Raw genomic sequence first — 16,045 nt, forward strand, 5'->3', positions numbered from 1 at the left:
AACCCTGAGCCAAGGTCAGAATTCTGGGTGAGGACTGAGCTAGCGACGCAATGGAGAGCTGTGGGATCCCATGGAGTCCCCATCCTCTTCTCATCCTCTGTAGGACCCAAGCAGCATTGGCGGGATGTAATTCACCCCGAACTTCCAACTCTGAGGTCCCATTTAAGCAAAGACCTTGGGTGAACGGCATGGGCTCAGGGTCCACCGGAGGGGGAGCAACAGGACTGGTCAAGGTGAGGATATCGAGGGAGGGAATGGGGACCAGTCAAGCCCCCAGTGGAGAGGGATGCACCAAGCCTCAGCCCTGGGAGGCCCAGGGCAGAGCTGACAGATTCAGGTGCCCCCTGACTTCAGTTTGCAGGGTTTCAAGAAAGGAGAGCCTTGGTTTAGCAGAGAGAGGAGTCCCAGGCCCTGTTGGGAATGAAGGTAAAAATCCCGTGTGAGCAATGGGAGAAACCACTCCCGGACAGAGCGGCTGCAGAAAGTGTTCCTGTGGCGTCAACCGGGAGAGCCGCGCGCAGAGCCGGTAGGGCGGGATGACACTTGGGGGCAGTGGAGCCGGATCGGAGAGGAACAGAGAAGCGAGGGTGTTCGCCCCAGCCGGGGCTGGCAGCCTGCAGCCTAAGGCAGGCTCTGACTTCCTCCACCAGGTCCTCAGGAGACAGACTGACTGACAGAACGGAAGCCCTGTGGGGTCCTACGGCAGCGCCCTCAAGGACACCTCCAGTGGGGCCAATTTAAAGCCGCAAAGACATCTCCCCGCTGAAGGGACTCTCACCCTTTTATCCTCCTCCTCCAGGTGCCCACACCAGGTGCCTTCCGGTCACACTCCTGCCTGCTGATCCTAACCGCAGTCATGCCTCGAGGTCAGAAGAGCAAGCTCCGGGCCCGTGAGAAACGCCGGCAGGCCCGACGTGAGAGCCAGGGCCTCGGGGGAGCTCAGGCCACGGCAGCAGTGGAAGAAGAGTCCCCCTCGTCCCCCCTGCCTGTCTGTGAGGGTGCGCCCCTGAGCTCCCCTGCAACAGGCCCTCCCCAGACGTCTCAGGGGGCCCGATCCACCGGCAGTCCTGATGCAAACATTTCAGGCTCAACTTCTGACGAAGGTGCCCAGAGCCGAGGGGGGGAAGGTGCAAGCTCCCCCCGGTTCCTGCCTTCCCCTGGGAGCTCTCACAGAGATCCTCTGACCGAGAAGGCAGGCATGCTGGTGCATTTTCTGCTGTACAAGTATAAAGTGAAGGAGCCCATCACAGAGGCAGAAATGCTGAAGGTGATCAACAAACAGTACGAGGAGCAATTCCCCGAGATCCTCAGGAAAACCACGGAGCGCCTGGAGCTGATCTTTGGCCTTGAGCTGAAGGAAGTTGACCCCAGCAGTCACTCTTACGCCTTTGTTAGCAAAGTGGGCCTTCCCACCGAGGGGCGTCTGAGCGATGGCGTGGGCTTTCCCAAGAACGGGCTCCTCATGCCTCTCCTGGGTGTGATCTTCATGAATGGCAACCGCGCCACGGAGGAGGAGTTGTGGGAATTCCTGAATGTGTTGGGGGTCTATGCTGGGAGGAGACACCTCATCTTTGGGGAGCCCAGGAAGCTCATCACCGAAGATCTGGTGCGCGAAAAGTACCTGGAGTACCGCCAGGTGCCCGACAGCGATCCTCCTCGCTATGAGTTCCTGTGGGGTTCAAGAGCCCACGCGGAAACCAGCAAGATGAAAGTCCTGGAGTTTTTGGCCAAAGTCAGTGATATTGTCCCCAGTGCCTTCCACAGCCGGTATGAAGAGGCGTTGAGAGATGAGGAAGAACGCGCCCAGGCCAGCCTGGCGGCCAAGGCTGCCACAGATGCCCCAGCCAGCGCCTGCTCCAAGGCCACATCCAGCAGCCCCCCTCAGCCTCAGTGAAGTCAAAGACAAGGCCTTCACCTTGCCCTTGGAAAGGGCTGCCAACCTCCTGATGCAGTGGGGAGTGAGGTGGAGTCAGACAGAGCAGAATGTATCTTTTCTTTGTGTTCTTGTTATTCATAAATACGTAAAGATTTACCTCTTTTTTCCTTATCTTTCCAATGTGTTCTTTTTAAAAACGTTTATTTAAATTCAGAATCTAAGTTTATGAATAACATGGCTCACATGTTTATTGCTGGTTATCAAATTTGAGAGTAATGCTTCTGTATTTTGTAAAACAAATTGAAAATCCTTACATCTCTTACTGTGATCCAGTACAAGAAAAACATAGCACCGGAAAAGGGATTTTCATTAAAATGTAAGAGAACCGCACAGTGAGAATGTTGAGATAACAAGATCGTGAAAAAAAAAAAAGGTAAAAAGTGGTTAATTCTTGGTTTTTCTTATTTCTTTTGCTCTTTCTTTTGGTAGAATTAAAAAAAATACACTTTTCAAGAATGTGAGAGAAAATAAATTGTCATGAATTAGAACTCTTGTTCCCCATCTCTTTTTTTCGCCAGACACGAATGGAGCATCTGCTCTTTGGAACACTTCACGCTAGTTCTAGGATGTGTACACAAAGAAGACCCAGCCCCTGCCGGTAACATTTTAGAGTCCAAGAGAAGCTATCAGATAAGGAACAGGGTGAGGACACTCCTAATCCTGAAGGACAGTAAACGGAAGGCAGAAGGAGGGCGGTGATTCTACATAAAAGCAGTCCAGGGTCAATCTCCAGAAACACGGCAATCTGGGAGCCCAGGACGCTGCCAGTCCCTCTCTGGGAGGGAATTTTAAGTCTGTCTGCACCAAGAGTTAGCTGAAGCTGTTGAAATGCTGAGCAGGGACCAGAGCCCCAGATGGTGGGTCTCACGATGGAAAGACTATGTCTGCAATGGAAAACTGCTCTTAACAGTTCCTTAGGGATGCAGTAAACCAGAGAGAAGTCCCCAGACACCTGGGGCAGAAGGGGTAGAAGGACTCCTGGGCTCTGCTCCCGGGCAGGTGAACACGGTCTCTCACTAGGTGTTTTGTGCACTCAGTGTGCAGAGAGTTTCTGAGAACAGGGTGAGAGTCTGCCAACCATTTTGTCCTGGCCTGGGGCGGGGCGGGAGATTGGCCGCTCCATTAAAAGGAAACCTAAATTGGGCATTCTTCTGTCATATGGCAAACTCTAACTGATGTCCAGATTTTTGGTGGTGGTGAAATGAGTAAAAACAGAGATGGGCTCCATGCAAAGGCAGCTGAGAGGGAAGCAAGTCACTGCCCTTTGCACACCTGTAGCAGCTTCATGGCATACTCAACTAGGAAGTCTACCACACACCCACATCAAATGACATCATCTTATGGGGAAATATTACTTCGTTTTATTTAGTAAGCAGCATTTTGGCTGATTTGGGTTTTTTCTTTTCCCCCTAGAGCACTGCATATTCTCTGACCTCCTCCTCAATTTTAAAAAAAATAAAAAATAAAAAATCCCAGTGTGGTATGTAGTACCACCTGGGTCAAAATAATCATGGTATTAATCGCTATTCGAAAATATCTCAATAGTTGTCAGGCTATGTGCCAGATTTGCAACATATATTCCATATATCCATCAGTCTTGGACAACAGGGCTTATCAAACATGGTCCACAGATAAAGAACCTGAGGTTCAGAGCGTTTGCCAACGTGAATGAGCTCATGCCGCCGGCAAGTTGCACAGCTGGTGCTGGACCCATGGTCTGAACGCATCTAGAGGCCACGCTACCTCTCAGCCAGAGGCAGACACCGTGTCCTAATTCCCATTTCCTTTCATGACTCCAAGATTGATAAAAAGAGGGCTCTGTGGACAAACTACTGGTTTGGAATACATGGCTAGCACAGTAAAATACCAAGATAAACAAGTGGTGTGAATAAAGAAAACGAGGATAGTTGGGAACCAGATGACCATCTGCGTACGCAGTGTCAGATCCCCCCGAAAGACAGGAGCTCACCAAACCATGCAGCTCCACCCCTGCCTGAGAGAAAGTCAATGTGTTAGAACCAAAGTTACATACGAGGCTAAGTCCAGGTGGTGAAGAGAAGGAAGAAATCGGCAGCCCAACCTCTGTCCCAGGCACGCTGCCTTGAGCTATAGCCTCCCTGTCTCCCATCACGGAGACTAACCTGCATCTGCCCTCAGACCTATAGTGCCCCAGGCAGGGCTGACCATCCACTCATCCTTCAGGGTTGTCTGGAACATGAGAGCCTTGGTCTAAGGAGGGTGACCTCAGTTCAGTAGAGGGAGAATTGCGAGCCACTGATACTCATCAAGGGGAGGACCTAGAATGAGGAATGAGGGAAGGATTCAGCCAGAACAATGGGATCCCACGGAGCCCTGCCCCAGCTGTCCGCTCTTGAGGTTCTGGAACAGTTGTGGCTGGATTTGGCTCACCCTGTCTTCCAATTCAGTAGTTCCAGGAAGGCGAGAATCTTGATCTGAGGGAGGGGGCCAGGTCCGCTGAGGGTGGCATCCCCAAAATGGGCCGGACACCACCGTGCTCGGTGTCAAGGCGAGGACACTGAAGGGGTGAGGGAGACACCCACCTGAGAACCCAGGACGCCCCACAAATCTCCCCTGCTCCTGCCCCAGCTGGTAACTCTGGGAAGCCTACAGGAGAGTTGTTAGATTGGGGCGCCCCCTCATTTCTTCCTGCGTGGGAGAAGGAAGAGAAGGGCTTTGGTCTAGTGGGGGTGGCCCCAGTTCCGCAGAGACGGAGACCCCAGAACTAACAGGAACTCGGTGATATGGGAGGAACTCAGTGATATGAGGGGACTCCCACTGGCAGAGAGGTTCCCACAGGACCCTGCAAGTTCTTACCCTTGGATGACAAAGGGTAGAGCACTTAGCCCGGGAGCCCTTCATTTTTGCCTGGAGAGTCACAGAGATGGGAGAGCCTTGGTGTAATAGGTGGTTCTAGTGTCACGGAGGGAGGATTTTGGGCCCTAATTGGTGTCCAGATGAGGACCCTGAGTACTAATGAAACTCTCCTCAAACGAGGGGACTTCTCCGAATCCCAACCCTGCTCTTGGCCTTGGGAGGCCTGAAGCAGGGACAAGCAGATATGTTACACCCCATGTTCTAGGCATTCAGGGAGGTGAGGACTCGAGTGTGAGGCTGACAGACACAGATCAGTAGATGGAGAAGTCCCAGGCGATGATGCATATCAGTGGGGTCCCCTTAGAGGTGTCATACAGCCTCGGTTGGATGCAGCTCACCCGGACTTTCTCCTTGGGGAATCCAGAAAGTGAGGGCATTGGTCTGAGGGGCACGGACTCAGAAAAGAAGATGAAGTTCCAGGTTGGGGACCCTGAATGTGGACTGAAGACCTCACTCTGCCTATAACCAAGGGAGCTGCCCAGTGCCCCCCACGCCCCACCCCTGTGCCCTCTCCCAGCACTAGGAGAGTGGAGCGAGCTTTGGGCTGACTTCTACCCATAGTTCCTCTCAAACCAAGAGAGGAGACTGGGCTCTAACTGGAATCCAAGTGAGGAACCCAAGTGCTAACCAGGGGACCTCTCTCCAAAAGGGGAGGCCATCCAGAGCCCCACCCCTGTTGGCAGTACTGGGAGCCCCATGCAGGGGTAGGCACATGTGGTGTACCTCAAGTTCTCCCTCTAGGGAGGTAGGGAGGTAAGGGCTTTGTTTAGAGGCTGGTGGACTCACAGCAGTAGAGCCCAGGCCAGAGAAGGCCATCACTGAGCTGTCAGCCCCAGGTCCCTTCTCCTCCTCTTAGGGATTCCAGGAAGGAGAGGGCCAGGTTTTAGGTGTCAACTTTAGAACAGCAGAAGGGAGGGGCCCAGGCCCTGCCAACAGTTGATTAGGATGGTGTTGACTGTAAACTGAAAGGCCTCCACCTCAGTAGAGAGGATCCCCACTACCAGCCCCTGCTATCACCCCAGACAGGCAAGGCGGGCAGGCTGCAGCCTAAGACACATTCTGACTTCCTCGGGGCTCCTCAGGGGACAGGCTGACCAAGAGAACGAGAGCCCTGTGGGGTCTAAAAGCAGTGCCCTGGCAGAGGGGCTCACAGCCTCTCATCCTTCTTTTCCAGGAGCCACACCACGGGCCCTTCTGCCACATTCCCTTCTGCTGTCCTCAGCCACAGTCATCAGATCTCGAGGTCAGAAGAGCCCTGCCAGGCCTGAGATGAGTCCCAGAGTCTTGGGGTGTACAGGCCACGACAGCAGTGGAAGAAGAGTCTCTGTCCTCCTCCTCTCCTTCTTTAGGACATATTCCCCAGAGCAAGAGTGATGTCGGGTCACAGAGCATTCTCCATGAGACTCAGTTCCAAACATCACCATTGCTTTCTGTCGGTGTTTTATGCACAGAATCTTAAGAAGGTGCTAAGAACAATGCTGGGGAAAGCACAAGTTCCTGCTAGGCACAAGTTCCATTATTAAAAATAATGTGAATATTTTTATATCATTGTTCACTAAAGTGGAGTCCCCTTAAGTCAGTGATACGGAGCCAAGGAAAGCAGACACACTATGAAATGGCTTTTCTATTCCAAATCAATCCAATATGCACCCCAAAAAGTGGCAAATCTAAGTGGGTTTGGTCGACGTACCCACAAATCCTCAAGAACAGGCAAAATGAAAACTGAGAAACAAGAGCGGGAGGAGAACAGGAGAGGCAGAGGTGGCCTCACACAAAGCTCTGAGAAGAGCTCATACAAGGGCAAAGCTAGGAGCAAACGCTCTGACGGACGGCAGATGTGTGGTGAGCTGGGGAGGAGTAAGAAGGACCTCTAGGGCAGAAGGGGTCTCTCTCCACACCTCCCCATTGAACACTGCCATTCAATTCTCTGCATTTACTGGGGAGCCAGTGGGCTCCAACAGGGTAGCTCCCTGCACGGACAACAGAGAGGTGGACAAGATAGTTCCCCCTCTTTTGTGGGCCAACAGGCTGGGATAAAAGATCTTAGTATCCTTTGACATTTAGATTCTCCAAGGAATTAGAACCCTCAACCACAACACTAGCAGGGAAAAAAAAAAAACCAAGAGCTTGATAAAAATCAGCAGTGTCTTTCTTTTCTGGGTTAAAGTTAATTTTGTTTCTTTTATCATGAGTCAGAAATTTCAGGACAACAATGCACTGAGATTATCCAGAGAACTTCTCATATCACTCTTCCTTTTTTCCCCCTTTAACTCTGAAATCTATATTGCATACAAAAAAATCCTATAAAATATGCATGTAGAGTCTATAGAATAATTACATGAACACTAAATGCCCACATGTAGATTAAGAAACAACATTGTCAGCACCTCAGTGACCCCCCAGTGGTCCTTCCCTAGTGATCTACCCCTTCCTACCTGCTATGGACTGAATGATTGTGCCCCTCACCCTAGTATGTTGAAGCCCCAGGGGTGTGGTACTTGGAAGTGGGGCCTTTGGGGAGGTAATAGATCAGGAGGGTGGAAGCGCCATGATGGGATTAGTGTCCTTACAGAGGAGAGCTAGCCCTCCACCTACCCCTAAGAAGACAGCCTTCAACAAACCAGGAAGAGGACCTTCACCAAGCCCAGAATCTGCTAGCACCTTGATCTTGGACCTCTCAGCCTCCAGAACTATGAGAAATAAATGCTTGTTGTTAAAGTAACCCAGTCTATGGTAATTTGTTCTAGCAGCCCGAGCTAACACACTATCCCAGAAGCAACCACTATTCTGAATTTCGTGTTGTTTTCTTTTCCTTTTCCCCCACTTTGAATATATCTTTAAACAATCTAATCTTTTCTTTGTCCAATTTTACCTGCTTTTGAACTTTATATAAATGGAACTGGGGCACCTGGGTGGCTCAGTTGGTTAAGTGTCTGGCTTCGGCTCAGGTCATGATCCCAGGATCCTGGCCGCCAATCCCGCACTGGGCTCATGGCTCAGCGGGGAGCCCGTTTCTCCCTCTCCCTCTGCCTGCCACTCTGCCTGCTTGTGCGCCCTCTGTCAAATAAATAAATAAAATCTTGAAAGGAAGGAAGGAAGGAAGGACGGAAGGAAGGAAGGAAGGAAGGAAGGAAAAAAATGGAACGACACTGTAGGTGACTTGCTTTTTTTGTTTTCCATTATACGTGTGATATTCACCCACGTTGAAGCATATGGTTCTAGTCTGTTCATTCTCATTGCTGTGTAAATTTGTTTTGTGCCAGTCTCAGCCTATCAGTAAGCACTGTTATAGCTGGACTGGCCCTTGTGGTTCTTATTATGATCATAAGTTGCTCCTCAGCAATGACCAATAATCGTCAGGGAATTTTGAAAAATAAAGGTTTATTGTTTACAGGACCTGAAAATGACACAGCACACCTGGGGCTACACAGTGAGGTTGCAGGTAAAACAGAGAACCAGCTAACTTGGGATTCTGCTTTTATTAGGGTCAAGGATGGGGGCCTAGGGTTTCTGCAAGTTCACTTTTTATTGGTGCGTTTAAAACATAAAAGCAGGAATTCAAAGCATAGGAAGAGAAAGAAAAATAGTGGCCCAAATGTTCAGTTATGGAAATCAACCAAGATCTCTAAAACAAAGAAGTCTGGGGTATAGGGAGTGGCATGGCTCTTAATCTAGTCTACTGTGACTGGCAACCTATTTATTTGAAATAGTCCTCTCTGAAGTAAATCCTGAGCAATCAGAACTTAAATCATGCATTTGCATTACAAAAAGAAAAGCCAACTGTCAGGGTTTACAACACTCATTCCGATGTGTAAATAGGCCTCAACGTATTTATCTAGTTTACTTTGGCTAATATTTGAGTTGTTTAATGCTACTATGAAAACTTTTGTAGTTATCTCCTGGTTCACTTATAGAAAAGGTTTTCTAAGTTTCACATCTAGTACTGGAATTACTGGGTCATAGGACGTGCACATGTTCAAGTTTACTAGGTAAGTGATGCCCAACTCTTTCCAAAGTGGGGATTCTAATTTTCACCGTAATGGAGGAAACAATGTTGATCTGTACCTTTCACCAACATTTGGTACTTTTCCACTTTACAATTTCTGTCCATGTGATGTGTAGTGATAGCTCACTGGGGTTTTAGTTTGCATTTCCCTGTTCACTATTGAGGTTGATGGCCTCTCCACGTATTTACTGCTTATTTGGATATCGCCTTCTGAGACATTTATTTAAATTCTGTACTTATTTTTCTGTTAGATTGTTTCCTTATTGATTCTTACATGAGTTCTTTATATAATCCTCACATAGTTAACATGTTTTGTAAGTATCTTACACTACCTGTTTTTTCATAATTTTTATGCTGAATTTTAAAGACATCTTTAATTTCAAGGATTTCTTTCCAATTTATCAATGCCTCCCTTTAAGTTTCATAGTTTTCATTTCTTGCATAAGAAATCCTGCCCTGCTTGAAGGGCGCTGGGGTACCTGGGTGGCTTAGTGGGTTAAAGCCTCTGCCTTCAGCTCAGGTCATGATCCCAGGGTTCTGGGATCGAGCCCCGCATCGGGCTCTCTGCTCAGTGGGGAGCCTGCTTCCTCCTCTCTCTCTGCCTGCCTCTCTGCCTACTTGTGATCTCTGTCTGTCAAATAAATAAATAAAATCTTTAAAAAAAAAAAAAATTCAGGGCGCCTGGGTGGCTCAGTTGGTTAAGCATCCAACTCTTGATTTTGGCTCAGGTCTTGATCTTAGTGTTGTGAGATGGAGCCCTGCATTGGGCTCCACACTGGGTGTGGAGTCTGCTTGAAGTTTTGACTCTCCCTCTCCCCTACCCCCTCAAAAAAAAAAAATGATAAAAATATTCTCTCACATTGTCTTCTAGAACTTTTGTTATTTTGCCTTTCCTATTATTTTTTTAATTCAACTGGCATGAATCTTGGGGTAAGTTTTGAGAAATGTGTGACACTTCTTCTTTATCCATATTCAGTGCCAATTACTGAAAAATGCTTCCTTGCCCCAGTGATGTTCCGTGCCTCCAGTCTTGTACTAAAAGTCCACGGATGAGCATACTTCAAAGTTCTGTGTTGTTCCATAGGTTTATTAGCCTATCCCTGAGATGACACTACACTGTCTTAATCACTACAGCTTTAATAGTAAGCCCTGCTCTCTAGGAGGATAAATCCCTCCATCTTACTCTTCTTTTTTCTTCTTGGTCCTTTATAATCTTTGACATAAACTTTAGAATCAGCTTGTCAATTTCCATAATTATTGGAGTTTGGTTGCTATGAATTAAAGTACGAATCAGTTTGAGAAGACTTTATACCTTGACAATACTGAGTTTTCCAATCTATGAATGTGGTGTATCTCTCTAATGAATTAAGTCTTTTTCATAATTTTCACTAAAGTTTTATAATTTACTCCACATTGTTAATTTAATTTAAGGCGCATATATTTTTGATGTTACTATATGGAAATCCTATTCCCTTTCAAATTTTAACTGACAAAAAGAAACATAATGTGTACATGTACCATAATAAATGTTATATATACATGACCAAGTAATCTTACTAAATTTCTTACTGATGTTCATTTCTATGTACATGGTTTTTCTCTAAACATAATCACATTGCTATGAATAATGATGTTTTGTTTCTTCCTTTACAATTCTTCCTTATATTTCTTTTTTTTGCCCTACTTGAGTCCTTCGTGCTGTATCCAACCTCAGACAGAATGCACTCGGGATGCCCTATTGACTATGATATTTGCTCTTTTTTTTTATTAGGTTGAAAGATATAAAAATTGGTGACATTTGACCATTTTTGACTTATAAAAATAGCAATTTCATATGTTTTAACTTAACAGGTGCTCTTAGCAGGTTAAGGTAGGTCCCTCCTTTTCTGATTTTTTTTTTTTTTTTAAGGTTTGAGGTAATTTTTTATATTATGAATGACGCTGGGGTTTTTTTTTTTAAATGTTTTCTGCATCTGCTGAGTTAATATGATATTCTAATGTCTTCTTATTAATGGCTGACTTCTAAATACTAAATCTTGTGTTTCTGGATTAAACTCAGCAATCCTTATTTAATATTTGGTAGTTATGTTCTAGAATGAACATGAATTTTAAAGTGTGTCCTGTGATTTTATTTTATTATACTGTGTGTACAAATATTACCTGTGCCCATTTGTTCTATCTTTGGCATCTATAATTCTGATTAGATATATATTAGTCTTCTCAGGCAATTCTCATGCAATTCTTTTAACCTGTCTCTGACTTTTTCTTTGTGTTTATCTTTCTTTGATGCATTCTGGTTAATTTCTTCAGCTACATCTTCCACTTTATTAGTTTCTTCTACAACTGGATCTAATTTTGTTAAACTGTACTTTTTGAGTTAGTTATCTATTTTCAAGTTCTAAAGGTTCTATTTCAAATCTATGTGGCCATTTTTCACAACTTCTTGTCCCCTGCATGTATTTTAAAAATTATCTATTTTTTCTTTAAGTATAGTAATTATTAGCCATTTTGTATTCTATGACTAATACGTGAAATCTTTGTAAATCTGTTTCTCCTTGCTCGTTTCTTCTGCTCTCACTCATGGTGCCACACTTTCTTCCATTTTTAAAATTTCTTTTCTTCTTGCTTGTATTTTTTTTTAATTAAAGATTTATTTATTATTTGAAAGAGAGAGAGAGAGAGAGTGCCCATGAACAGGACAGGGAGAGGGAGAGGGAGAGAGAGTCTCAAGCCGACTCGGCCCTGAATACATGATCCCATGACCCTGAGATCACACCCTGGGCCTAAACAGAGTCAGATGCTTAACCGACTGCCACCTTGGTGCCCCTCTTGCTTGTATTTCTTTAAAAAAATGTATTTGCTGGAATCCTTGGAGATTTGAAATGAGGTTCCTAGTATAGAGAGAACTGGCTTTGGCTTTTGCCTACCAACTGTGGGCACTAAGCAAACCTGTCTGAAACCACTAGATGATTGGTTTCAGGTTTGGTTGAACACTTAAGAAATGTGAATTTGGGATGTCTACGCTCTAAAGTAGCAGTTTATGATGATATCTTCCTGAGGACATCTCTTCCCTCTCTTCTCAGTACAAAGGTTCAGAGAGCAATTTTCATGGCAGCCCCCTGACCCTATAGCCCTTCAGGCTCCCAGTGTTTGGGCTAGGACCTTTTGTTAGACTCTTCCTCTTAGGCAGGCCCTCGATTTTTTTCTGAATCCATACCACACAACAGTGTGACACTGAAGTTCAAGTTCACATCGGTTTCACCAGTACTTTCAGTGTCAAAGACTGCTTCAGGACACTATTTACCTCTTTTGGTTTCCATCTTCATACAATTTATTACCTACATGTTCTTTTCTTCCTAACTATCAGCTCTTCTAATAACTTTTTAAACCTAGTATTTGAAACTGTTTTCAGCAGGAGGGTCAATCTGGAAACTTTACTTGTGCATTTACTGGAAACTGAAGTCCAAAGGCAATATTTTTTACATAATTACTTTGTAACTAGTTACTTTTCTATTGTAACACCTATCATGTAGTCAATGAATGTAATTAGCAGCCCTTAGGCTCAAACTTATTTATTTCCCTGGGCAAGCTGATGCAGAGAAACAGAATCAGATGCATTCTAGTACTTAAGAAAAGATGGCAACCTGTTCCATCCTGGCTCATCTCACATAGCAGTAATGAAGATCACAGCATTGACTTGGCATATTCCTACCACCTCTTTATCCTCTTCCCCAAACAATATTAAGCAGTATTTAGATTTTGCCCACCATGCCCACCATTTGTGAGATTTCTCTGCCCTCCCACCCACAGTCCAAGTGTGTCTCAAACAAAATGCTCTGTGGTTTTCAATCTGGGGTGATTCTGTCCCCCAGAGCAAACCTGGCAGTTTCCGGTTTTGGTTGTCACAACTCAGTGTGGGAGTGCTACTGGGATCTAGTGGGTAGAGGTCTAGGATGCCACTACACAGTCCCCCACAACAAAGAATTATCTGGCCCCAAATGTGTATAGTGGTGTGACTGAGACATGCTGGGAACTGATGAACCTAGAGGGTTTTGCCTATTAGAGGATCAATTCCTCAAAAAGTGTCAGTAGCAGAAAATATAAACATTATCAGCCAAATGCAATTCTACTGCCTCACAAAAAGAAGGTCTAATCGTTAGGTCCCCCTCTAATGTAAAAATGACATCATTATAGCAAACTGGCACTAACTCTTCTGGGCTGAGTGAAAACTTCCACAAAAATATTTAAGCAGGGGGTGCCTGGGTGGCTCAGCTGGCTAAGCATCTGACTCTCGATTTCTGCTCAGGTCATGATCTGAACGTCGTGACATCAAGCCCCAAGTCAGGCTGTGTGCTGGGTGTGGAGCCTGCTTGAGATTATCTCTCTCCCTCTCCCCCTTCCCCACCCTACTGTGCCTTGTGCTCTCTCTCTCTTTTAAATTAAAAAAAAAAAAAAAGGGAATAAAAAGAAATATTTAAGCAGTCCATTTTCATTCATCGCAGTACATAAAAACTGTCTTTGGGAACATGCATACAGTGTGACTTAGTTAACTGTAAGAGAAAAATGTCCCAATTTCTAGTCCTATTTGTTTCCAACAAGAGTGGACTCCAGACTAGGGTGCCTGGTTAGCTCAGTCGGTTAAGTGTCTGCCTTTGGGTCAGGTCATGATCCCAGGGTCCTGGGATAGAGCCCAACATCAGGCTTCCTGCTTGTTGGAGAGTCTGTTTCTCCCTCTTCCTCTGCCCCTCCCCCCTGCTCGTACCTGCACGCTCTCTCAAATAAATAAATAAAATCTTAAAAAAAAAAAAAAAAGAGTGGACTCACTAACTGTATATTGAGTATTAAGACAAATCAGGGGTGCCTGGGTGGCTCAGTGGGTTAAAGCCTCTGCCTTTGGCTTGGGTCATGATCCCAGGGTCCTGGGATCGAGCCCTGCATCGGGCTCTCTGCTCAGCAGGGAGCCTGCTTCCTCCTCTCTCTGCCTGCCTGTCGACTTGTGATCTCCGTCTGTCAAATAAATAAAATCTTTAAAAAAAAAAAAAAAAGGAAAAAGTCACTTAAAAAAAAAAGACAAATCAGGGCGAATCAGGACAATTTGAACTACCACAAGAGGGAATCTGCCCAATGGTGTCCCAGGACAGCCATGTAATAATTTAACTAAAATATGATTATTAGATTTGCAGAATCAGCATACATTACCAAAAATTTCAGTGGCTTCCATTCAGGAAACCACTTTCCCTCAGAAAAAAATAATTTACTAGCACTTGAGAAGCAAGGAAATTTTCCTCAAGACGATTCAGTTACATTTTAGTATTGATGTTTAACATATGACACAAAATATATAAAATTTCAATGATTCTGTATGAAATAATATTGTACCAGAAGACTTCCTAAAGTCACCAATGAGAAGGGGTAAAATAATTTCTAATTACTTGTTTCAGAGAAAATGAATCAATCAGGGTTCAACAGAGAAGCAGAAACACAGTATGTGTAGAGTAAGGGATTTATTATAGGGTTTACTGTAGGGATGGTAGAGTAGTTCGTGTAAGACTGTTTTCTCTGTACCCAGTGTTGAGCCAGAAGTCACTACAGTTCAAGCGGACCAGCAACTGGATGTGAGCTGTGGTCAGATAAAAGCAAAGACACACTGGAACGTGCATCTGTCCCTCACTACCTCCAGCCTCAACGCCATGGGTAACCCTCAGGAGAAGTTGGCTTTGCCACAGCACAGCACATGCACTTGTCCCATAGAATTCTAAAGACGGAACGTGTAAGAAACTGGATGAACTCTGTGTCCAGGTACTGCCCCCTGCTGACAAGGTCAGCCAGCTGACAACTTGCCTGACACTCTATAGCTGCTAAACATTGCTGCTTAACTTCTGAACTTCTAAATTCCATGCAACTTTTCCTTCTGACCAACCCAGCTGGAAGGATACAGGGGAAGGAAGCATGGGAAACACAATAGAAAAGGCATCACAAATACCCTGCTTTCCAAAGGAAGAGCAAATACTCATGGATAAGCATTTCCCACCATGAAGTTAGTGGACGATAATATGAGAGACTGGCAGTAGCCTTGGGAATGTGGATGTCAGAGAACAGAATTCCAGAAGATGATAAATTAAAATGACACAGGGGGTCTTCCCAGGGAACCCTCTGACCAAGAGGATGTGAACTGTAGAACAGACCATGGGCATCATGTTTGAACTGACAGCCAAACTATGATCAGAACTGAGCAACAGTGAGGGCCAAAAGTTAATTCCTTAGAGACTATGATTCTACCTGAGAAGTGTGGGACTATAAAAAACTTGTTTGGAAGACTAAGTAAGCTGGAGATTGGAAGGTTAATAAATCAAAAGAAAAGGACTTATAATACTTTTCTATAGAATCAGAGAGGCATTTGATATATTCAACACCTGTTTAAGATTTTAAATGAACTATTAATAAAACAGAAATTGATTGATTTACTCCCTTATCATGACAGAACATAACCAAAGTCAGTATTATATTGTGATTTATGGGGAAATGCTAGACGCACTTCCATTAAAACAAGGACAAGACAAGGATAGTTTTTATTACATTATTTAATTTTTTAAAAAATTAGCCAAAACAATTAGACTAGAGAAATAAAAGGCATAATACTGGAAAAGAAGAGATCAAGTTATCATTATTCATGGGTAAAATGGTATTTCTTGTAGAAAAACCAACAGAATGAACTAAAAAACTTACAAATGATACAAAATTTCAGTATATTTCTGGTTATAAAATCAATATACAGAAAATAATTGCTTTCGTACAAATAAACAACAACCAATTACAGCCCTACTTGAGCAGCTGTGATGCAAACCATATATGCTGCAAAGGTAAAAATATTTATTATCTGACCTTTCATAGAAAAACTTTGTTGACTCCTATTCTAGACGATGGGGAAACATTAGAAAACAAAACACTCAAAATAAAACAAAAAATTCTTACCCTCATGGGAGCTACCTATTTGACAAAGAAAAAAAGGAGTTAAAAAACTAAATACCTTTACAAAGTCTATGAAACCTAAAGCAAAATTTAATAAAGGTATTCTAAGCATTTAGTACTATGTAGAGAAAAGGTATCTGATCAATTGTCAAATTCCTTTTAGTCCTTAAGAAAATACCACCTCTTGGAGCACCTCTGTGGCTCAGTCTGTTAAGTGTCTGCCTCTGGCTCAGGTTATG

The 16,045-nt window shown here is 44.6% G+C and overlaps 1 protein-coding gene across 1 annotated transcript; it reads left to right on the plus strand.

Moving 5' to 3' along the window:
- Positions 1-856: 856 nt before the first annotated feature.
- On the plus strand, positions 857-1,894 carry MAGEB17 (MAGE family member B17; the record flags this gene model as incomplete). The annotated part of the gene is made up of 1 exon (XM_080794913.1): positions 857-1,894. The coding sequence occupies one exon, from the start codon at positions 857-859 to the stop codon at positions 1,892-1,894; it is 1,038 nt and encodes a 345-aa protein (XP_080651039.1).
- Between the last annotated feature and the right edge of the window lie 14,151 nt (positions 1,895-16,045).

The sequence above is a fragment of the Martes martes genome, assembly GCF_963455335.1.
Source record: "Martes martes genome assembly, chromosome: X".
NCBI classification, from domain to species: Eukaryota; Metazoa; Chordata; class Mammalia; order Carnivora; family Mustelidae; genus Martes; species Martes martes.